The sequence below is a fragment of the Ailuropoda melanoleuca genome, chromosome 9 (genome assembly GCF_002007445.2).
Source record: "Ailuropoda melanoleuca isolate Jingjing chromosome 9, ASM200744v2, whole genome shotgun sequence".
Lineage (NCBI taxonomy): Eukaryota > Metazoa > Chordata > Mammalia > Carnivora > Ursidae > Ailuropoda > Ailuropoda melanoleuca.
Window position 1 is genome coordinate 4,888,457 of NC_048226.1, and position 23,033 is coordinate 4,911,489.

The following is a 23,033-nucleotide window of genomic DNA, read 5'->3' on the forward strand; positions in this document are numbered from 1 at the left end:
GGTTAATTGTTGCTGAGCTCCCTTCAAAGCTGCTCCATTCATAAGTTCACTGTAGGAAATCCACAAGTAGTAGTTTTGAGAAACTCTTTTCTGTGGGGCTGTTTCTCATGTTACACTTACTTTTGATGCTCTTGATTATAGTAATAATAGTTACTGTCTACTGAGCGTATGCTTTGTGCCAGGTACTATGTTCAGTGCTTTCCATATATCATCTCATTAAATCCTCATAACAATCCTAGGAGGTAGCCACCACTTTATCCCATTTGTAGTTGGGGAATATGTTTCCTTCTCTGAGTTCTGGAAAGGTGCTTAACTTGCTCGCCTGGGTCTTCACCTTTTCCTGTAGAAGAGGAAATCAACAACATGAAGATTGAACTGGAGAAGTACGGGATCCAGATGCCTGCCTTCAGCAAGATTGGGGGCATCCTCGCTAACGAACTCTCAGTGGATGAAGCCGCACGTAAGCAGAGAAATTTTGTGGGTTCAGATGGGGTTGTTGCTACCACCTTCAGTCATGCGTACTATGATGGTCTTGGACGTTAGGAATTTTGCTAGCAAGCTTAGGTCAGTTGAGGTAGTTTAACACTGCTACGGTCTTTTGTGCTATTGTTATTAGGAAGTAAGTGATTGATTTTGATGAAAATGAAAGCATTTAGAAAGTGAGTTCTGCATTTCAGTGCCTCTTTGGGTTTTTGGTTTTTTTTTTCTTTTTTTTAATGGTATTTACATGATGATCAAGGGTGAACATTTCTGTAATATCTGCTCCTTGCAAGGCTCTTCTGTGAATCTTTTTGAGACCCCTGTGAGATTCCAAACTCAGCATCCCAGACACGGGATCACAGGGAAAGCTGTGGCTTTCTGCATCCAGGAAGAGACTAGGCTTACAGGATTCAGGGAGCCATTCCTCCAACCCCAGTCATCATTTCTCTATCAACATGAGCCTTTTCCTACAATAGAGGGTTACGATGTTGCTTTGGATGTGTCATGTACATCCCTTACTCTATATAACCCAGTGTTCTATGTTTTGAATTTTTTTTTTTTCTTTAGTGCATGCTGCCGTTATTGCCATTAACGAGGCTGTTGACCGTAGAATTCCAGCTGACACATTTGCGGCTCTGAGAAATCCGAATGCCATGCTTGTAAATCTCGAAGAGCCCTTGGCTTCCACTTACCAGGATGTGCTTTATCAGGCCAAGCAGGAGAAAATGACCAACGCTAAAAACAGGGTAAGGTGGAACATCTGTTCTTTCTAATTGATATATATCCTTTCATTGTTTGATATGACTCCATTTTAAAAATTAATTTTCTTAAAATATAATATACACACAGTAAAATTTACTCATTTTGCATGTATGGTTTGATGAGTTTTGACAAACGTGGTGGTTACAAAACCGTCATCCCCAAAGTCCCCAGGTCTGTCTTCACAGTCAGCCTCTACTGCCCCCCAGCCCCTGCCCCGACCCCAGGCAACCTCCAGTCTGAACAGATCACTATATTTACCTTTTTAAGAATTAACATATAAATGAAATGGATTTACACAGTATGCAGTCTTTTGGTATTAGATTCCATTTTGACTTTTATTCTATCCTTGAATTTTGTGCAAACCAAATGAGAAATTCTGGGATCTGGTCTGTGGGTCTGCCCATTCTGCTCGGGGCTGAGGCAAGGATGCCAGCTCCTGAGCGAGCAGGGCAGGGTTCACCAGTGCTTCCTGCTCATGCCCAGCTCTGGAAGCACCCTCGAGCTTGTCGGTAACACGTGGATCTGCTTTTTATTTTTTATTTCCAAGTTGTGTAGCATTCCACTGTGTGCTCTATTAAGGATTTTAAGCTGTATCCTTACTCTTTGTTCTCTCCTGGTTGGGAGAGGAGTGTAAACGTTTCTGAGGTCTTCCTAGAGACCTGAACTGATTTATTACACTTTCTACTCATCTTCAGACAGAAAACTCTGAGAGAGAAAGAGACGTTTATGAGGAGCTGCTCACTCAAGCTGAAATTCAAGGCAATATAAACAAAGTCAATAGTAAGTATATCCCTGAGTTGGGTACCTGTGGGATGTTACAGAATAATGTGAGTGTTGATCTGTTCTTGGACTGATGACATGGTTCTTTTATTTTAATTTAAGACTTTACTCATTTATTTGTCAGATTTGAGAGAGAGAGAGAGAGCACAAGCAGGGAGAAGCACACTCCTCGCTGAGCAAGGAGCCCAGTGCAGGACTCGATCCCAGGAACCCGGGATCATGACCTGAGCTGAAGGCAGATGCTTAACCGACTGAGCCACCAGGTGTCCCTAAGTTTATTTAGTTTAGACATTAGTGGATTTGTTTAGGAACTGTTGCTTACTACTGTTTTTTGTGTTCATATGTCTTCTGTTTCAGCTGCCATTGTCCTCAGGCAGGCCCTCCCGCTATCTGCTCATCTGCTTTAGCTTCTGGACTCACCTTGTTGGCTAATTTCACTCTCTTACCCCATGTTAATACAGTTTAAAAAAATCTAAATAGGGATTTTATTTTTCCTTATTTATTTTTTTGTAGGCTCCATGCCAAGCGTGGAGCCCAACACGGGGCTTGAACTCATGACCCTGAGATCAAGACCTAAGCTGAGATCAAGAGTCAGACATTTAACCGACTAAGCCACCCAGGTGCCCTTATTTTTCCTATTTTTATTTTTAAAAAGGATTTTATTTATTTATTTAGAGAGAGCGGGCGGGGGGGACAGAGAGGGAGAGAGAGATCTCAAGCAGACTCCATGCTGAGTGTGGAGCCCAGTGTGGGGTTCAATCTCACAATAGGACCTGAGCCAAAACCAAGAGTCAGAGGCCTAGTGAACTGCGCCAGCTAGGCACCCCTATTTTTCCTATTTTTAGAGTAATATTACAATTTCCTTTTTCTTTCAAAGAGTAATACAGCTTATCCAGATGTAAACAAAAAAATTAGACCCCCTTTCCCTAGAAATAACAAGTATTGATTTTTTTTTTAAATTTATTTGAGAGAGAGAGAGTGCACAGAAGTGGGGAGGGGCAGAGGGAGAGGGAGAAGCAGGCTCCCCACTGAGCAGGGACCCTAAGATCAGGACCTGAGCCGAAGGCAGATGCTTAACCGACTGAGCCACCTGGGTGCCTCACTACTATTGATATTTTTTTTTTTTTAAAGATTTTATTTATTTATTTAACACAGATAGAGACAGCCAGCGAGAGAGGGAACACAAGCAGGGGGAGTGGGAGAGGAAGAAGCAGGCTCATAGCTGAGGAGCCTGATGTGGCTCGATCCCACAACGCTGGGATCACGCCCTGAGCCGAAGGCAGACGCTTAACCGCTGTGCCACCCAGGCGCCCCTATTGATATTTTTATGCATATTTTTAAAAACGTATTTAAACAAAAATGAGATCATACCATTCATACTGATTTTTGTGTATATGTGTTACATACTTTTGAGGAATTAATGTCTCAAAAGTGTCACTTTCATTTTGTCACTCTTCTGCTAAAGAACCTGCATTGGTTCCTCTCATTGTTTGCCAGACAAAACGCAGACCCCTAGCCTAGTCGAGTTTTTTATGCGGTATTTTATGCAGGCAACTCTCTATACAAACTTATTTGCCTAATTGTCTCCATATTCACTCCCTTTCATGACTCGTGAAGGAGTCCTGCCCTGGAGTGGCTCTGACCTGGGACTTGGTCTCTTGGCCTCATACTAATAGCTGTGTCATGGGACCCCTGTGGCACAGACTTGTTCTGAAGATGGTGAGATAATGCATGTAAATTTTCTGGTACCTAGTGAGTACTCAGTAAACATTAGCATTATCATAGCTTTTGCTGATCTCGTATTCTCACTATAATGCCCTCATGCCTCATCTCTTACCTGACCCAAATTATACCTGTCATTCACGGTCCAGCTCAATTCTTACCTGCACCCATTCCAGCTCTCCCATGGCTTTTATAGAACAACTACATAATTTTCTATGCAATTATATGTTGTGTTATATTGCTTGCCTTTGTTTCCAACATCTCTATAAACTCCTTGAAGCACAGATTACTTAGGAGCTGTACTTCTTTTGAAATCTCTATAATTCCTAGTATAATGGTTAGACTCACCAAAAGAACTAAAAAGCTTATTTGATTTCAACCAGCCTTGACCTTGTTTTGCTCAAGATAATAACAATAGTGATAGTAACCCTTGTCCTCTCTGTTCATTGGGAGGCCCTAATTTCTCCCTTGAACCAATACTCTGAATAACTAGAGAGACTTTATAAGATTTTACCAACTTTGTATGATCAGGAGCTCTAAATCCTGACCAGGAGTCTTTGTATTCGGTTCCATTCCGGTGCCTTTAAGATAATGGTTTTCTGAACAGAGTAATAGTTCCATTCACGAATGGGTGGTGTGGTGTGCTCTATCCGTATGAATACTTAAGCCAGAAAATACAAACCAGAGTGTCCTTTTAGACTTAGTTGTCTGTGTGAGAAGAAAGTCCGGCATGTTTCCTGCTGTGCACACTGCATAAAACACTCTTTGTTTTAAGAATGGTGTTTTTTTCCTGCTATGTTGTTTAGGAGTTTATAACTGTTGTAGTTTTACCTGGCTGAGTCTGGAAGAGTCAGTTATAAAGCTGTGGGGAAAGAGCCGTAGCCTTATGTTTTTAAAGTGTTCCATTAAGGGGTGCCTGGGTGGCTCAGTGGGTTAAATGTTTGACTTGGTTTCAGCTCAGGTCATGATCTCAGGGCTCTGAGATCGAGCCCTGTGTTGTGCTTGAGATTCTTTTCTCTCTCTCTCTCTCTCTGCCCTTCCCCCTCCTCTCTCTTTCTCTCAAATAAATAAATACATCTTTTTTAAAAATTCCCTTAAGTAGCTTTCAACGTAATAGGAAAGATAGACATGAAAATGAGTAATTTCAGGGCAACTTGCTTAGAACAAGGTATCACAGGTGTATGAGGTGCGGTCATAGAAGAAGAAAGGAATAATGACTTCTCCTTGGAGGTTTGTGTAAGAACCTTCACTAGATAGGTAAGGCCCTTGAGGATAAGGCAGGATTCCCAGAGAAGGACAATCTTTTCCTAATCGTAGAGCAAGTCTGAAGCAAGAGAAAGTTGAGTGCTAGGAAGATGGGAGAACTTTAGGTCCCAGGAATTATCTTAACATAATTATAGATAAGATTCTTCCCCCGAGGGTATGAGAACAAGCATTGAAGCCACTGCCCCAGGAGAAAGCTGCAGGCTAAATAGTTAAAAATGAGAATAAGTGTTTTTTTTTTGTAGAACAAGGAAAATTAATTAAAGCTTAGCAGAGGAAAGTGCTTGAATAATGTTCTAAACTTTATCATTCTTATACTGTGAATGTTAATAAATGTTTACTTAAATATTTACCTATTTCTGTAGTAAGCATGCTTCTAGTAAAAAGCGTAATTGACGAGATGCTTTTGTAGATAGATAATCTGGGATTCTACATCGCATACCTAGAGAAAGCCTTGTTGTTTACCGGTATTGATTTTGTTTATTTTCTGTCAGCACTTCTGTAAAAGCTCCCCCAAGACAGAGATCATTTGTTTTGTTCACAGCTGTATTTGCAGCACAAAGCAGGTGCTCAGTAAATACTGTTGAGGGAATGGATGGTTAGGTGGCTAATGGTCACGTGGACCTGCTGCCGTGACTCAGGAGCCATCGCCTCGGTGTGGTGATGACTTAACAGAGCTGCAGGTGTAATCATTGGGAAGACGTGAATAGTCTCTTAGGAGTCTACCGAGATTTAAAAATTTTAAAATTAAAAAAAATTTTCCTTTTAACACCTTATATTTCCTTTTTTTTTTTTTAAAGATTTTATTTATTTATTCGACAGAGATAGAGATAGCCAGCGAGATAGGGAACACAAGCAGGGGAGTGGGAGAGGAAGAAGCAGGCTCACAGCGGAAGAGCCTGATGTGGGGCTCGATCCTACAACGCTGGGATCACGCCCTGAGCCGAAGGCAGACGCCTAACTGCTGTGCCACTCGGGTGCCCCTGTTTTTTGTTTTTTTTTTTTTTTTTTACTAACATTAAAACATTTAAAATTTTTAAGTGCTGCTATGCCCCAAATATTTTGATTTTTAGTATGTTATTGTTGATTTGTTTTACTACTTCGGTGATTAAATCAGATCCCTGGGTGGAGCATGGAGGGAGAAGTCTGTTTTCTCATCTAAAAATAGGGAAACTGAAAATAATACAGTAATGATCACTCCCAGTGGCTCTTATTTTTGAAGTCAGAAAATACCTTATTCTAACTGCCGACTTAATACCTTATTTGTTTTACATATACAGAGTGCTTTCACGTATGTGATTCCGTTTAATCTTAACACCACTGTGGGAGATGAAGGAACATCCAGGTTTTCGCTGCCAGACGTTAAAGACCTTGTGTGAGCTCAGGTTCTGTGACTAGAAGTAGAGACCGTTGAGAGGGTTGTAGACAGCCCTTGCCGTTCCCTGTGGTCAGACGCCCTTGCTATCTGGGTACTCCCTGTCCTGGTGGAGTGTGTTCAGGAGGAGGCGCGGTAATGAGGGGATCCAGACTGATGCTGTTGAGAAGGAAAGGGCTCTTTAGTCTGGGGTAGACTGTCAGAGGGAAAGAGGGACTGGATGTATTCAAGCGTCAACACTAGGGTGAAAGCTTTCACAGTTGTTGTTGTTGTTGTTGATGTTGTTGATTTTAAAGCAAAATTGCCCAAAGATGTAGTAAACTGCTGTGGGAGAAACCACCTCCTGTTTAGTAGTTTCATCTAGACGACAACTTGGCTTTTAGAGGGCATTTAGACATGCATTGGTTTGGATTGGTGCCTCTTACGTTGCTACCCCCATATGGGTGCCAAGGTGTCTACATCTGGAAGCTTTTTAGTAGGACTGAGGTGTGGTCCAGGAATCTGTTAACTGACGAACAGCCTGGCTGGGGACCCCTGGACTTGATGACTTTAAGGTTCTCTTCCAGTCCCAAGATCTTGTACTTCTGTGATGTTCCAAAACAGAGGCCATCTGAACTGTATTTCCCTCATCTGAAATTGAGGTTGGTTTTGGGGAAGGAAAAGGATTCTAGGCTGTGGTGATCACAAAGTGTTTTCAGAAGCTGTGGCCTTTTCCCTCCTCAGCATCTTCTGCATTAGCAAACGTGGACCTGGCTTTGGAGCAGGGCGTGGCACCCGCCTTGTTCAAGGCCCTGCAGGCTCCAGCTCTGGGCCTTCAAGGGCTGCAGCAGCAGAACGGGGACTGGTACCTCAAGCAGCTCCTGAGCGACAGACAACAGAAGAGACAGGTAAACGTACGTGGGACGAACACGCGGGCATTCACGTACGTCCATCTGAATCTTGTGCTGTCCTTCAAAGATTTTTACGGGGCCTTTTTTCCCTGTAGTTAGAGTATAGCCTATAGTTTTTAGTATGACTTTTTTTCCTGCCTATAAATGTAGGTTTTTAAAATATCCTCAGATAAAATACACATTGTCTTTAGCTCTCTTTTGCTTTTCCAGTTGTAAACCCTCTTAAACAAGTAGTCTCTGCCCTCCGAACCTAACCACCCCTTCACTTGAAGCATCCTTCTTAATCCCCCAACAAAAGCCATGGGGGAAAACCTGAATCTTTTTTACATTCTTACTTCAGGAATTTCTGCTTAAAAGAAAACACACGTCACTAGTTTCCTCTGGCCAGCACTGGGAAAGTATTTAACATGCAGTAAGAGTATACTGTGGAATTGTACTTAGTGGGGTTTGTAGGACAAGTATGAGTGGCTTTCTTTTTTTGTCTGAATGAGAACAAACAAGTATACATTTTGCAGATTCCCAGCATATGTTGGCCAAAGTAAGCAGCATTAATGTGCTAATGAGTCTATAAACGTCTTATGTCAATATTTTGATGTTTCTCACAAACAATTTTTTTTAAATGTGCTGGGTTCTGGAAAGTCACTCTACCCCAGATTTGGCAAGGGCTTTGGCTTTCACTAGGACTGCTGCTTTCTCTGCACGTAGCCCGACACTATCGCTTAGGCCCATGGTTCTTCATCCCTGTGACTGCTGTTGCGATACCCCTGTAAGGCCTGGAGGCATAGGCATGAGAATCTTTATAGAAATGTTCTGTGCTTTTCTCAGGGTGGTCAGGCTGATCCCCTGCAGAAGGAGGAGCTCCAGTCTGGCGTGGATGCTGCAAACGGTGCTGCCCAACAGTATCAAAGAAGTAAGAGTCCTCTCCCTGAGATCCTCAGTAGCTGTTAGGTCACTGGGGCGTCTGAGGTCAGATCCCGTCACTCTCACCCCCACCCCAAGCCTGCTAGCCATAATCGAGTACCAGGTGCCTTTGGCAGTAGGGCTCCCCCAGTTTCAGAGTAGAACTAGAGTACGTGTGGGCTTGCTTTGGCTAGGAGGCACTTGATCGTTGGAGGAGGCGAGACTTAGGGGCTAGATTGGTAAGATCTGGATGGTGGAAGAGAGAGAAGGATGTTCCTAATGTGGGCAGAGAGGAGAAGGAAGTGTGGGCAGAGATACAGATGGTGAAGATGTATTGAAGCCACAGTGGTTAGCATAAAATTTCTGTAGATATTTGGGGCCGAGCTGTGGAAGATAAAGGCTTAGAAAGGTTGTGGAAACCTTTCAATGGCAGCTTTAGAAGCTGGTACCTGATTCACCGGGCTGCACGGGACGGAAGAGATGTTTTAGCAAGAGTCACAGGATGAATTGGAGTGGAAAACAGCTTTATTGGGATATAGTTGACATAGCCTACAATTCACCTTCATACAAAGGGGAAGGCTGTTTTTTAAAGATGAAAGTTCCACTTCCGATATCATGGCCAATAGTTTATCCGCAGAATATAACTTTCCTCTGTGAAAACTGATTCTCCTTCCCCTCGGGGCTTCCCAAGCCAGCTGCTTTTCTGGCCTGTTTTCTACACAGGATTGGCAGCCGTGGCAGCAATTAACGCTGCCATCCAGAAGGGTGTTGCTGAGAAGACCATTCTGGAGCTCATGAATCCTGAGGCCCAGCTGCCCCAGGTGTATCCCTTTGCTGCTGATCTTTATCAGAAAGAGCTGGCTACCCTGCAGCAGCAGAGTCCTGAAGTAAGTCAGCCCAGCCTGTCCTGTTGGGGAGCAAGATGGAGTGGAAGTGAACTTAATACCCACTTCTCAGTGTGGTTGGCAGAGCTTTTTTTTTTTTAGTCCAGAAACTCAGACTTCTTATGGCTTAATTGAACTTTTGACCTCTCTTGGTATCCAAGAATGTTTGTCCTCACCTTTCCCCCTCCCCATCTCCGTGCAGCATAACCTCACCCATCCTGAGCTCTCTGTCGCAGTGGAGATGTTATCATCGGTGGCCCTAATCAACAGGGCGCTGGAGTCAGGGGACATGAACACAGTGTGGAAACAGCTGAGCAGTTCCGTGACAGGCCTTACCAATATTGAAGAAGAAAACTGTCAGAGGTGGGTGCCCAGAGCGGTAAATGGGATCCATCAGACAGCTGTTACTTTTGTCTGTGGGGTGTCAACTCTCCTGTTTTCAGGCATTGTGACTTCAATGTGATCCTTTTTTTCTTTTTTCTATTTTGATTAATTTTATTCTTTATTATGCTGGATAATTTATCGTAAATTACATGTCATGACATTCCACTCCTAAGTATGTATGTTTATCTAAAACAATGAGGATGTTTATTATATAGCCAAAATAGTACTGTCTTATACCCTGATGAAATCAATAATTCTTCTTTAATATCTGCTAAACCTAGTCCATTTTCTTACTTCTTCACTTGGTCCAAAACTGTCCTTTTCACCTGGATCTTCTTCAAACCAGCATCCAGGGCAGGACTGTGTTTTCCCTCTGACTGTTGTATCCCTTAGTATCTTTCAATCTAGCATTGTTCCTTTATTCATGACACTGACTTGTTAAAAGAGATGGGGACCAGATGTCCCATAAAATGTTCCACCTTCTGGTTCTGGGTGCTTCCTGCTATTTGGCTTATTCCTGTAAATCAGAAATTAGGTCTAGGGGCGCCTGGGTGGCACAGCGGTTGGGCGTCTGCCTTCGGCTCAGGGCGTGATCCCAGCGTTATGGGANTTGTCCCATAAAATGTTCCACCTTCTGGTTCTGGGTGCTTCCTGCTATTTGGCTTATTCCTGTAAATCGGAAATTAGGTCTAAAGGCTTGTCAAGATCAAGTCAGCGTTTTTGGTTTGTATATTTATATTTTCTCATAACCAGAGGCATATAAAATCTACTTGTGTCATCATTAGAGATACTAAGACTGATCCTTGACTCAGGGAGACAGCTTATCCCTCTTACGTATGTTTATGTATTTCTCTTCGTATAATCTCTTTTTGCATCATCAAAATGTCCAGTTCCCCATTAACCANTAGGTCTAAAGGCTTGTCAAGATCAAGTCAGCGTTTTTGGTTTGTATATTTAATATTTTCTCATAACCAGAGGCATATAAAATCTACTTGTGTCATCATTAGAGATACTAAGACTGATCCTTGACTCAGGGAGACAGCTTATCCCTCTTACGTATGTTTATGTATTTCTCTTCGTATAATCTCTTTTTGCATCATCAAAATGTCCAGTTCCCCATTAACCATCACCTACATCACCTAATATTTTTAACCCCAGTTGATAATTCTTGTCTAAATCAATACTTTATCAGAAAGAGTTACTTAATGATGATATCTTTTTTTTTTTTTTAAGCGCCAACATGCAGCTTGAACTAACAGCCCTGAGATCAAGAGTCACATGCTCTGCTAACTGAGCCAGCCCGGCGCCCCTAAGGATGCTATCTTGATTTATCATTCCTTCTGCCTTTGTTAGCTGGTGTATTGCCTTGTTTTCTTGTCTTTAGAGGAATTGCTTAAGATACTGCCTCGGATTCTTAGCTGATGATACCTGGAATTTAGAACATGTAACAGGCTGTTACAAATAAGTGATATTCTGGGGTACCTGGCTGGCTCAGTCAGTGGAGTGTGTGACTCTTGACTTTGGGGTTGTGAGTTTGAGCCCCACATTGTGTAGAGATTACTTAAAAAAAAAAAAAACCTTAAAAAGAGGAAGTGATATTTTTACATTTTCACATTTTGTTGAAGGTAGCTCCTCATCTCAGAGCTGTTCTCCAGAGTGTGTGAAGCTGTTGGAGTACCTTAGCTGTCTTTGTCCCTTGGATACTTTGTCTCCAGTCTTCTCATTCCTGTCATCCTGACAACCCTGAAGGTCCCTTTTCTCATATTGCACTTCATCATCTTTTTTGTTGGGGCAATGGGGCAGGTATCTCGATGAGCTGATGAAACTGAAGACTCAGGCACATGCAGAAAATAGTGCATTTATTACGTGGAATGACATCCAAGCTTGTGTGGACCAAGTGAATCTGGTGGTGCAGGAGGAACATGAGAGTGAGTAATCTACGTAACCATCCCCTCAAATAATGAAACCATTGAAGATGGTGTGATTCCACGAACTGGTTCTAAACACTACTACCGGAAAGATTTTTGGAGAGAGAGAGAGAGTGTGTGTGTGTGTGTGTGTGTGTATCACAAAAAACTAAGGTTGGATATTGTTTTCAAAACATCAGACAACTGCTACAATTGGGTATGTATGTAATAAGAACTGAAATTTTCAGGAGGTGACTTGAACATGATCTATTACTTTTAAATGTCTTATAACAAGTAGTTCTGACACTAACCACCTGGAGTTAGGTCATCTTGCATGGGTGTAGGGCTCAGTCTTCCATAAGACTCCTCTCCTTTCAGACACCAGTCACAAGATCTAAGGAGTTCCCAGGTCACTACACTTCTGAACGACTGGCTGTAAACTCAGAGCTCCCCTCAACAACCCCCTCAGATTCAATAATTTGCTACAGTGACTTACAGAACTCAAGGAAGTGCTATATTTATGATTATAGTTTTATTAGAAAGGATACAAGTCAGGACTGGCCAAAAGAGGAGACCTATAGGGTGATCCCAAATACAGTGGGGTCCCAAATGCCAAGCTTGTGTGTCCTCGGGAATTGTCCCCAGGATGTGTGTCACAACCAGGGAAGTTCTCCTGAACTTTGGGTAGGATGATTGGGAAGGATTGATTATTGGCCATGTAATTAAACTCTGTTCCCAGTTCACCTCCCCTTCCTGGAGATAGGTAGGCTGGGCTGATATCACAGTATCTTGGGGCTCAAAGCCCTAGTATTCTGATCACAGGCTTGGTCTTTCCAGCATGACCTTTCTAGCATGAACAGCCCCCATCCTGAGACTTTCCAGGGGCCCACCTAGTTAGCATAAACTCAGATGTGGTCCTAGAAGCTGGTCTGAACAACACAGATAATCTAATCATTTAGGGAATTCTAACGGAGGTTAGTGGCTCCTTCCCAGGAACTGGGGTGAAAGGTCAGCCAAGTTTTTATTATACCACAGAATCGTTACAAAAGAAGCACAGCTGCCTGAGATACCTGAGGAGTGAACATTTCTNAATAGAACAAAAGAAGCACAGAACAAAAGAAGCACAGCTGCCTGAGATACCTAAGGAGTGAACATTTCTAGTTTTAATTTGTATTTCCTGTGAGAAATATTCCATTGATTTGGTGAGAAGAGCCTTGCCTTAGGGTGGGGAGCCCTGGGGTTCGATCTGCTGTCCACTTGTTCACGGTGGGATTTCAAGGAAGAAATCTCTGAGCCTAGTCTTTTCTTAAAGATATTGAATCAGGTGACTTTTTATGATCCCTTGAACTCTAACATTTTGTGAGTCAGAAATGTTTTTAATCACACATTGGAATGTACTTGAAAGCTATACTGTTAAAGCCAGTTTCATCAAAATTCTCTTTCATGTTAGAGCAATTAAAAATAAAGACTTGTTTCAATGGAAATATGGATACCAGGGAGTTTATTTTCAATGAAACAAACCTAAAATTTTTAAAAATTTAAATNTCAATGGAAATATGGATACCAGGGAGTTTATTTTCAATGAAACAAACCTAAAATTTTTAAAAATTTAAATGCTACTTAATATTATAGGTGGCAAATTGTAATTTGAACCTTGATAATGCTTGGGTGGATTTATGATTACTTAGCATGTTTAAAAGTTGATTTGTTTATATAATTTCTTAATTAAAAATATAACCTTTGTCCCATCATATTTAGGGATTTTAGCCATTGGTTTAATTAATGAAGCCCTGGATGAAGGTGATGCCCAAAAGACTCTGCAGGCCCTGCAGATTCCTGCAGCCAAGCTTGAGGGAGTCCTTGCAGAGGTGGCCCAGCATTACCAAGACACACTGATCAGAGCAAAGAGAGAGAAAGCCCAGGTGAGTGGCAGTGAAATTTTTCCTTTCTGTTCAGAGAACTTCATCCCTTCTGGAGGTAGGGATGTTTCCTGGACACCTTTAGATTCACAGCACTAGAGGGACGTGGGATGTGACAGTACACATTTGGATTTTTTGTGTGTATGGTTCTCTGTTGATGTTGTAGACACATCTCCTCTCTCTCTCTCTTTTTTTTTTTTTTTTTTTAAAGATTTTATATATTTATTTGACAGAGATAGAGACAGCCAGCGAGAGAGGGAACACAAGCAGGGGGAGTGGGAGAGGAAGAAGCAGGCTCATACCGGAGGAGCCTGATGTGGGGCTCGATCCCATAACGCCGGGATCACGCCCTGAGCCGAAGGCAGATGCCCAACCGCTGTGCCCCCCAGGCGCCCCTCTTTTTTTTTTTTTTTTAAGAGAGGGAAGGGGTGGAGAGGGACAGAGGGAGGGAGAATCTTACGCAGGCTCCATGCCCAGCAAGGAGCCCACCACGGGGCTCGATCTCACGATCCTGAGATCATGACCTGATCCGAAATCAAGAGTCAGACGCTCAACCAACTGAGCCACCCAGGCGCCCCCCTTTTTGTGTCTCTTTAAGTAAATTCTGTGTTGAAGTATAAGATCCAAAAAATGTGTAAGTTATGTAAGTATACAGTTGTATGAATTTTCAAGAATGAGCGTACCTGTGTAATTGGTACTCAGATCATGAAAAGCTTAACCGAACTGTCTGCTGCATCCCATTCTGTTCTCCTCCATCCCCCGCTACCCCACCTGCTGGTAACCACCGTCCTGATTTTTAACACCACGGTTGATTTTTGGTCTTTTTTGAATTGTATTTGAACGGTATATAAGTACGTATGTTATGTACTCTTTTGTATCTGGCTTCTTCTACCCAATATAATGTTAGTGAAATTCATTTGTGTCCTTGCAAGAAGCAGTAGTTCATTCATTTTTATTGTCGTGTACTATTCCACTCTGGTTATAGATTCTGTCATTGGAAATTTTGGATTGTTTCCCACTTTCTAGCTATTGCAAATAGTGCTTCTTTGAATATTTTAGTACACGTCTCTTGATTTTTATTAGGTGTATATCTAGAAGTAGAATTTATGGGCCATAGAGAATGCACATGTGTTAAGGTTTAGTAGATAATGCCATGTTTTTATAACAACTTTATTGAGCTATAATTCACATGGCATAGATCTCACTATTTCAAAGTGTACAATTCAGTGGTGTTTAGTCTTGACAGAATTGTGTGACAATCACTGCAGTCAATTTTAGAACATTTTTATCACCCCAGAAGGAAACTGGCTCTCAGTAGTTAGTCACTTCTCATTTTCCCTCAATCTCTCCAGCTCAGGGCAACCAGCAGTCTGCTTCTGTCTGTGGATTTGCCTATTCTGGACATTTCACGTACATGGAATCCTACAGCATGTGGCGTCCTTGTGACTGGCGTCTTTCATGGATCTCAGTTTATCCAAGTTGTAGTGTGTATTCATAGTACATCATTTCTTCTTACTGTCAAATTCTGTTCCATTGTGTGGCTGTAGCACATTTTATGCATTCATCAGTTGATGGACCTGGGTTGTTTCTGTCCATGGCTGTTAGGAGCAATGCTGCTATGAACATGGAGATTTTTGTAGGTGATTATAACACAAACATATCTTTTAAGAAGTTTGTCTTACCGCTCAGCTAGTTTGTTGAGAAAACAGACAACATTTATACCTTTTTTTTTTTTTAAGATTTTATTTATTTATGTGACAGAGAGACAGCCAGCAAGAGAGGGAACACAGCAGGNGTATCTTTTAAGAAGTTTGTCTTACCGCTCAGCTAGTTTGTTGAGGAAACAGACAACATTTATACCTTTTTTTTTTTTTTTAAGATTTTATTTATTTATGTGACAGAGAGACAGCCAGCAAGAGAGGGAACACAGCAGGGGAGTGGGAGAGGAAGAAGCAGGCTCCCAGCGGAGGAGCCTGATGTGGGACTCGATCCCGGAACGCCGGGATCACGCCCTGAGCCAAAGGCAGACGCTTAACGACTGCGCCACCCAGGCACCCCAACATTTATACCTCTTTTTATCACGCTGCCAAGTAGGAAGTTGCCTTGTATGTAGTAGGCCCTCAGATAGTAGTTGCATGATTAAGGCATAATTACTTCTGTTCTTCTAATTGTGATCGATCTCCTTTTAGGTTCTTCCTAACTAATAACAATTTGTGGTTGGAAGGACGACACCTTTCTTTTCTGACTTAAGAGCATCCTTACAATGAGGTTCTGGTAGCAAGCAGAAGAAATAAAAGAAATTATTATTTTTTTTTTTTAATTTTATTTTTAAGTAATCTCTACACCCATTGTGGGGCTTGAACTCACAGCCCTGAGATCAAGAGTTGCTCTACTGACAGGGCCAGCCAGGTGCCCCTCTAAAAGAAATTCTTAATTTAGAGAGTCAGCTTCTTTCTGGGAAGCCAAAGTTAGAAAAACAGACCAGGGCTTTTGTGTTATTGGAGCTTTTGTACTCACACCTATGCAGGCTCTGTAAGTTTGGGTTGGGATAAAGGAGTTGTGGGTAATACTATAATGTTGATAGGTCCCCTTTGATTCCATTGTCAAGAGAGTAATTGGCATTACCATGTCCTAATCATACAAATATAGCAACTACTAGGTTTCATTTAAGAGGCACATGATTGTGCCGTATGTCAGTGATCTGAAACACAACTTCTGTTGTGTAGTTAGGAAACTGAGAAAAAGGGATCAACTGATTTCATTTACTTGGGTGAGAAGCAGTTGGCTGTAGGGAAGTTGTAAATGGAGTTCTCGGTCTTTGATATTAATTTTGGATCATTTGGATCAGAGCCTCCCAAACTTGGCTGATTGTTAAAACACTTGAAAAGTCATTTTAAAAATACAGATACCTAAGCTTTAACTCTGTTTTTGCTGATTCAGAATCTCTAACTTGGGGCCTGGCTGCAGTGGTTTTGGGAAGGCCAGTGGTGGTGGCGTTTATTTTTGCTACCATATAAGTCCAGAAGGAACCTTATCTCTGACTAACAGAGGAGTGGGCTTTGGGAGAATAAGCTAGGTCTAGTTCCCTAAAAAAGGAAAGTCGTTGGAGGATATAACTTGTACCTGCTGTCACTCATGCTGTAAGCCTGACTGCTCCTTTTGTTTGGGTCATGGCAGTTAAAGTTTTAGAGGATGTGACTAGAGTTTGAAGCATTTCCTTTTGCGGGGGAATAACTTTCAGAGTTCATCAAAGTCGGAGAAAGGGGGAGGGCAGGTTAGAGGAAAATTTGCTTAATACTGCCAGGCCCGGCTATGCGTAGACTGCGTATTTGGTAGAATGGGCTTTTTTTGGGCTTCAGCTTAGCAGTTCCTCTGAGCCATTTTGGGAGTGGTTTTAAAAATAATCATCTGAGTTCTAAATTTAGCAGGCAAAAGATCTTAATTTAAATTTAGTCTGTAGTTTTCTTATGATATCTTTGTGTCTGGTTTTGGTATCAGGGTAATACTGGCCTCATAGAATGAACTGGGAAGCATTACTTCCTCTTCTAGGTTTTAGAAGAGTTTCTAAAGGACTGGTGTTGATTCTTCTTTAAACATTTGGTAGAATTCACCAGTGAAGTCATATGGTCTTGTGTTTTTGGGTTTTGTTTTGTTTTTGTAGAATGTGTTTTGATTACTAAGTCCATGTCTGTATTTGTTATAGGTCTATTCAGATTTTCTTCAAGTGTTCTTTATCCTTCCTTCCCTTTCTCATTGCCTTCTGGGATTTCCAGTATGCATATATTGGTATTATTAATGGTCTCCACATTAATGCTCGGTTCGTTTTTCCTCATTCTTTTTTCTTACTGTTCCTCAGACTGTCTAATTTAAATCGACCTATCTTCAAGTTTGCTGATTCTTTCTTTTGCAGGCTGAAATCTGCTGAGTCCCTCTAGTGAATTTTTCATTTCAGTTATTGTACTTTTCAACTCCAGAATTTCATTTGGTTCTTTTTAAAAAATAATTTGTCTCTTTATTGATATTCTCTGGTGAGACATTGTTCTTATACTTTCCTTTAAGTTCTTTAGACATGGTTTTCTTTAATTCTTTGAACATATTTAAAACAGCTGACTTAAGTCTTTGTTTCCTTTTTTTCCTATTTGAATCATGCTTTCCTGTTTTGTTTTGTTTTTCTACTTTGGTAGTTGTTTCATAGAATTTTCTTTTTTTCTTCCTTTTTAAAATTTTAATTCCAGTATAATTAACATACAGTGTTAATTAGTTTCAGGTGTATAAGATGGTGATTCAGTAATTCTGTACATTACTCAGTTCTTATCATGATAAATGATATTTAATCCCCATCACCTATTTCTCTCACTTACCTCCCTTCTGGTAACCATCAGTTTGTTCTCTATAATTAAGAGTCCAGTTTTTTGGTTTATTTCTCTTTTTCCTTTTGCTCCTTTGCTTTGTTTCTTAAATTCCATATGTGAGGGAAATCATATGATATTTGTCTCTNCCCCTACTGGCTTATTTTACTTAGCATTATACTCTCTAGCTCCATCCATGTTGTCGCAAATGGCAAGATTTCATTCTNTCTCTGACTGGCTTATTTTACTTAGCATTATACTCTCTAGCTCCATCCATGTTGTCGCAAATGGCAAGATTTCATTCTTTTTTATGGCTGAGTAGTAGTCTAGTGTGTGTGTGTTTGTGTGTGTCTGTGTGTGTGTGTATGTGTGTGTGACACACATACACCATATCTTTGTTATCCATTCATCTGTTGATGGGCACTTGGGCTGCTTCCGTAATTTGGCTATTGTAAATAATGCTGCAGTAAACATAAGGGTGCATATATCTTTTCAAATTAGTGTTTTTATACTCTTCGGGTAAATACCCAGTAGTGGAATTACTGGATCATATGTTAGTTCTGGTTGGTATTTATTTATTTATTTATTTATTTATTCATCCATTCATTCATTCATTCATTCATTCATTCATTTATGAGAGACAGAGAACACAAGCAGGGGGAGAGGCAGAGGGAGAAGCAGCCTCCCTGCTGAGCAGGGAGCCCGACCTGGAGCTCGATCCCAGGACCCTGGGATGCTGACCTGAGCCTTAAGGCAGATGCTCAACCGACTGAGCCACCCAGGTGCCCGTGGTAGTTCTATTTTTAATTCTTTTTTCTCAAATGAAAGGTCTCACATATTTATTACTGAACCAACTGATTATTGCTGAAGCATAGTAACAGAAGAATCATTTCCCCAACAAAACACATCTATTGTTCAGGTAGTAGTGATGTTCACAGAGTGATCGGATACAAGCATGTGACCTTCAAAATAAATATGTGTGTCATCTCATGTGTGACCCTTATAAACCCAGTTTGGTTCTTCAGTGCCTCCTTGGAGTTGTACCTGATTTTATTACCAGTTTTCATCCTTATCCATTGGGAAATAGAATGGTTCTGCTTTTGTTTCTTGGCCGGGAGTTGTTTGATCCTGAAAGTCTTACGAAAAGACATGGTGAGGAACAGTCAGCTGCACATACCATGATGGTGGAGAAAAGGAGAGAGCTGTTTTTAGTGTTTTTGAGGAACCTCCGTACTGTTCTCCACAGTGGCTGTACCAGTTTGCATTTCCAACAGTGCATGAGGGTTCCTTTTTCTCCACATCCTTGCCAATGCTGTTGTTTCTTGTGTTTTTGATTTTAGCCATTCTGACAGGTGTGAGTTGATATCTCATTGTGGTTTTGATTTGCATTTTGCTGATGATTAGTGACATTGACATTCATGTGTCTGTTAGCCACGTGTATGTCTTTGAAGAAATGTCTCTTCATATCTTCTGCCCATCTTTAATTGGATTATTTATTTTTTGGGTGTTAGGCTGTACAAGTTCTTTACATATTTTGGATACTAACCCCTTATTGGAAATGTCATAGGCAAATATTTTCTCCCATTCAGTAGGATGTCTTTTAGTGTTGATTGTTCCCTTTGCTGTGCAGAAGCTTTTATTTTGATGTAGTCCCAATAGTTTATTTTTACGTTTGTTTCCCTTGCCTCAGGAGACATCTAGAAAAATGTTGCTATGGACAGTTTATGGTTTCAGGCCTCACAATTAGGTCCTTAATGCATTTTGAGTTTATTTTTGTGCATGGTGTAAGTTAAGTGATCTAGTTTCATCCTTCTGCATGTAGCTGACCAATTTTCCCAACATCATTTGTTGAAGAGACTTTTTCCCATTGCATATTCTTGCCGCCTTTGTTGAAGATTAATTGACCATGTAATCGTGGGCTTATTTCTGGGCTGTATATTCTGTTCCATTGATCTATGTGTCTGTTTTTGTGCCACTGCCATGCTGTTTTGATTATAACAGCTTTGTAATAGAACTTGAAATCTGGGATTGTGATACCTTCAATTTTGTTTTTCTTTTTCAAGATTGCTTTGGCCACTTGGGGTCTTTTGTGGTTCCATACAGATTTTAGGATTGTATTAGTTCTGTGAAAAATGCTTTCAGTATTTTGTTGGGGATTTTCTTAAATCTGTAGGTTACTTTGGGTCGTATGGATATTTTAACAGTATTTCTCCTAATCCATGAGCATGGACTGTCTTTCGATTTGTTTGTGTCATGTTCAATTTCTTTCATTACTGTTTTTTTAGTTTTCAGAATGCAGGTCTTTCACCTCCTTGGTTAAGTTTATTCCCAAGTATTTTATTATTTTTGGTGCAATTGTAAATGTGATTATTTTCTTAGTTTCTCTTTCTGCTCCTTCATTATTAACATATAGAAATGCAATGAATTTCTGTATGTTGATCTTGTATTCTATAATGTAACTGAATTCATTTATCAGTTCTAATAGTGTTTTGGAGGAGTCTTTAAGGTTTTCTATTTATAATATCATGTCATCTGCAAATGGTGAAAGTTTTACTTCTTCCTTACCAATTTGGATACTTTTTATTGTCTGATTGCTGTGGTTAGGGCTTCCAGTACCATGTTGAATAACCGTAGTGAGAATGAACATCCTTTATCTTGTTCCTGACCTTAGGGGAAATTTCTCAGTTTTTCACCATTGAGCCTGACTAGCTATGGGTCAGCCTTTATTATGTTGAGGTATGTTCCCTCTAAATCTGCTTTGTTGAGGGTTTTTATCATGAGTGGATGTTGTACTTGGTCAATCATGCTTTCTTGTTTCTTTGAATGTCTTGTAATTTTTTGTTGAAAACCGGACATTTTAATAATGGGGCAACTTGGAAATCAGACCCTTCCTCAGGGTTCACTGTTATCTTTGTTACTGTTGTTTGTTTAGTGACTTTAATTCTCTTAAGTCATGTGTGGCCACTGAAGTCTCTGGTTGATTAGCTAGAGGTCAGCTCATAATGATCAGGCAGAGTATTAAGATTTTATTTATTTATTTATTTATTTGAGAGAGAGAGAATGAGCCGGGGGCAGGGAGAGGGACAAGTAGACTGACTCTATGCTGAGTGTGGAGCCCAACACGGGGCTCCATCCTGTGACCCCCCAAGATCATGACCTGAGCAGAAACCAGGAGTCAGACCTTTAACTGACTGAGCCACCCAGGTACCCCTAGGCAGAGTATTTTTAAATGCCTAGAACCAGTAAAGCTCCCAGCCTTTGCTGAGGGCCAGTGTGCATGTTGGGGCACACCTTCAACACTCAGCCAGGCAGTTTGCAATTCTGCCTTAGCCCTTGCTTCATGCTTGCACAGAACCTCAGGGTCAGCCAGAGGTGAGCTCTTACAGCCTTACCTATGCACATGCATTATGGCCTTCTGGATTTCCATCTTAGGAACATGTCAGAGATTTTCAACGTTCTCTGGATGTCTCATTCTCAAACTTTTCTTTTTAAGCTTTTTGGTTGCCTGTTGTTTGCCTGAATTTTTATCCACTGCTCTAGACACCTGTGATACTAAACAAGTGCCTCCTACTGTTTTTAATAAATACCTCTGGAGAAAAGGCTGTTTGTGCTGGGCAAGCTCTAGGTCAGTTCAAATGAAGATAGCCTTGCAATGGCTTTCTAGGGACCTAACAGGTTGACTCATGACAGTTCTCTGGGAATTCAGATGGGGCTCTGAAGGAGGGTGTGTGTGGGGGGGGAACAGACGAGAGTGAAGACATTTTAAAGTGCCACAAAGCTCACAGTTGTTGAATTGTACCAGTTCAGCGTTTTTTCTTGAATAAACTCTCTGATTGCTGCAAGCCTTGGTCAATTTTTGTAGTTTTGAAGAAGTTGATGTTTTTTGCCAGGGTTTTGTTTCTTTTACGTAGGAGAGGATTTTCAGATGTCCTTACTCTACTGTTTTCACTGGTGGTCACTTCTCTCTTCATTTAAATTTAGTGTTTTTGGAATATTTGCTCAAAGTGGATTACTAGTCATTGGGTAGTAATATCTTAATGCCAAGACATGAGTATCAGGGATTCTCAAGGAACCCATTTTATAATTACAGATATGAATGACTTGTAAATCTCTGTTCTGCTCCCCCCACCCTATAATATGTGTGTGCACAGACGTACATACATGCATGTAGCTAAAACTCAGCTGGTATGCACCAGTGCAACTGTCCCCGTCATTGGGATATGTGAGTTTGTGCTTTACACACACACACACGCGCATGTATGATAGCCATTCTTTTCCCCTTGTCCCTTTCCTTTTTCTGTATTTTGTGGCTTTTGTCCTCTTTTACCTATAGTCATTGCCCACGTTTTTGATTCTTATTTCTGGTTTCTCTCTCTTTACCTCTTCTGAAATGGAGCCAGTGTGCTAAACGTTAGCATTGTTAGGGGGCAGTATTTCAGCATATTTTATGTAGCATTTTCACATTAAATCTTTTTTTATCTCTGTAATCTGCACAGCATCTAGCCCAGAGTTTTAACCCTGTGCTCAATGATCTGTATGAATCTTGGGTGATCTCTTTAGAACGTGCAGGAGAGTTTGGGACTTTTATCATCTTACTCGATCCGATTAGAGCTGAGAGAACCTGTTCTTTCAACTTAGACTGGGATGAGGTGATGTATGTTGTCTCTCCTTCCTCATATTGCTGTCATTTTCCCCTGACACACCTGAGACACCCATCTGTTTTCTTTCTCTTGCCTTCCATACTGTAGCTCTGTTACCCGTTTCTTAGGTGAGCATGCATGGATATGCATTAATTTTCTGCTTTAGTCTGCCTGGGGCAGAGAAGGCACAACTCGGAATGGTCAGAATTCTTGATAAGCTGTGCATTCCTCTGAATGGAGGGAATGTTGTGCCAAACTTCCCAGCTCTGCGTGCAGCACATTCTGCTCAGGGGCGTCTGATGTGTAATTACCTTAAAAGCAACCAAAAGAGCCTGGTTCTGTGGAAGTACTTCTGTTTTGACGTGAGAGGATTTTCAGGCTACCCCTGTTGGAGACTGCACCTCCAGCCCTCGAGCGTAGGACTTCTCCGTTTACATTGTCACAAACCTGTAGCGGACTCATCCTCTTGTGTCACATTGAAACTATTGCTTAGCATTTCTGGTATTTATTGGTGTGACTTTAGGGGGATTGTGTGGAGCCATTTTCTGTTTTCAGTAATGGAAAGTGACTAGTGGACAGAATGTACAAACTTCTGTAATTTGTTCTTGCATTCTGTTTGTCTGTGTACTCCTTTCCTTTCCTGACTGCCGGTTTCTTAAAATTGGGACAGTGCCTCTTAGGATTCTAAGCCTAGCACTTACCATAATTTGCTTAAATGATCTTTCTTTGTAAAACTCTGCATTTGAAAGGAGTAAATCACTGTTTTCAATGTCACTGG

At 41.1% G+C, this 23,033-nt stretch overlaps 1 protein-coding gene across 4 annotated transcripts in view; it reads left to right on the forward strand.

Annotated features, from left to right (window-relative positions):
* IQGAP1 (IQ motif containing GTPase activating protein 1) overlaps positions 1 to 23,033 on the forward strand; it is a 165,018-nt gene that overhangs the window by 108,450 nt on the left and 33,535 nt on the right. For all 4 annotated transcript variants that reach the window (XM_011225695.3, XM_034667843.1, XM_034667842.1 and 1 more), the window contains 9 exons: positions 347 to 460; positions 1,048 to 1,226; positions 1,938 to 2,022; positions 7,106 to 7,269; positions 8,098 to 8,182; positions 8,896 to 9,059; positions 9,259 to 9,419; positions 11,244 to 11,368; positions 13,106 to 13,269. In XM_011225695.3, the coding sequence (XP_011223997.2) occupies positions 347 to 460; positions 1,048 to 1,226; positions 1,938 to 2,022; positions 7,106 to 7,269; positions 8,098 to 8,182; positions 8,896 to 9,059; positions 9,259 to 9,419; positions 11,244 to 11,368; positions 13,106 to 13,269 (1,241 nt within the window). The remainder of the gene's footprint in view (positions 1 to 346; positions 461 to 1,047; positions 1,227 to 1,937; positions 2,023 to 7,105; positions 7,270 to 8,097; positions 8,183 to 8,895; positions 9,060 to 9,258; positions 9,420 to 11,243; positions 11,369 to 13,105; positions 13,270 to 23,033) is intronic.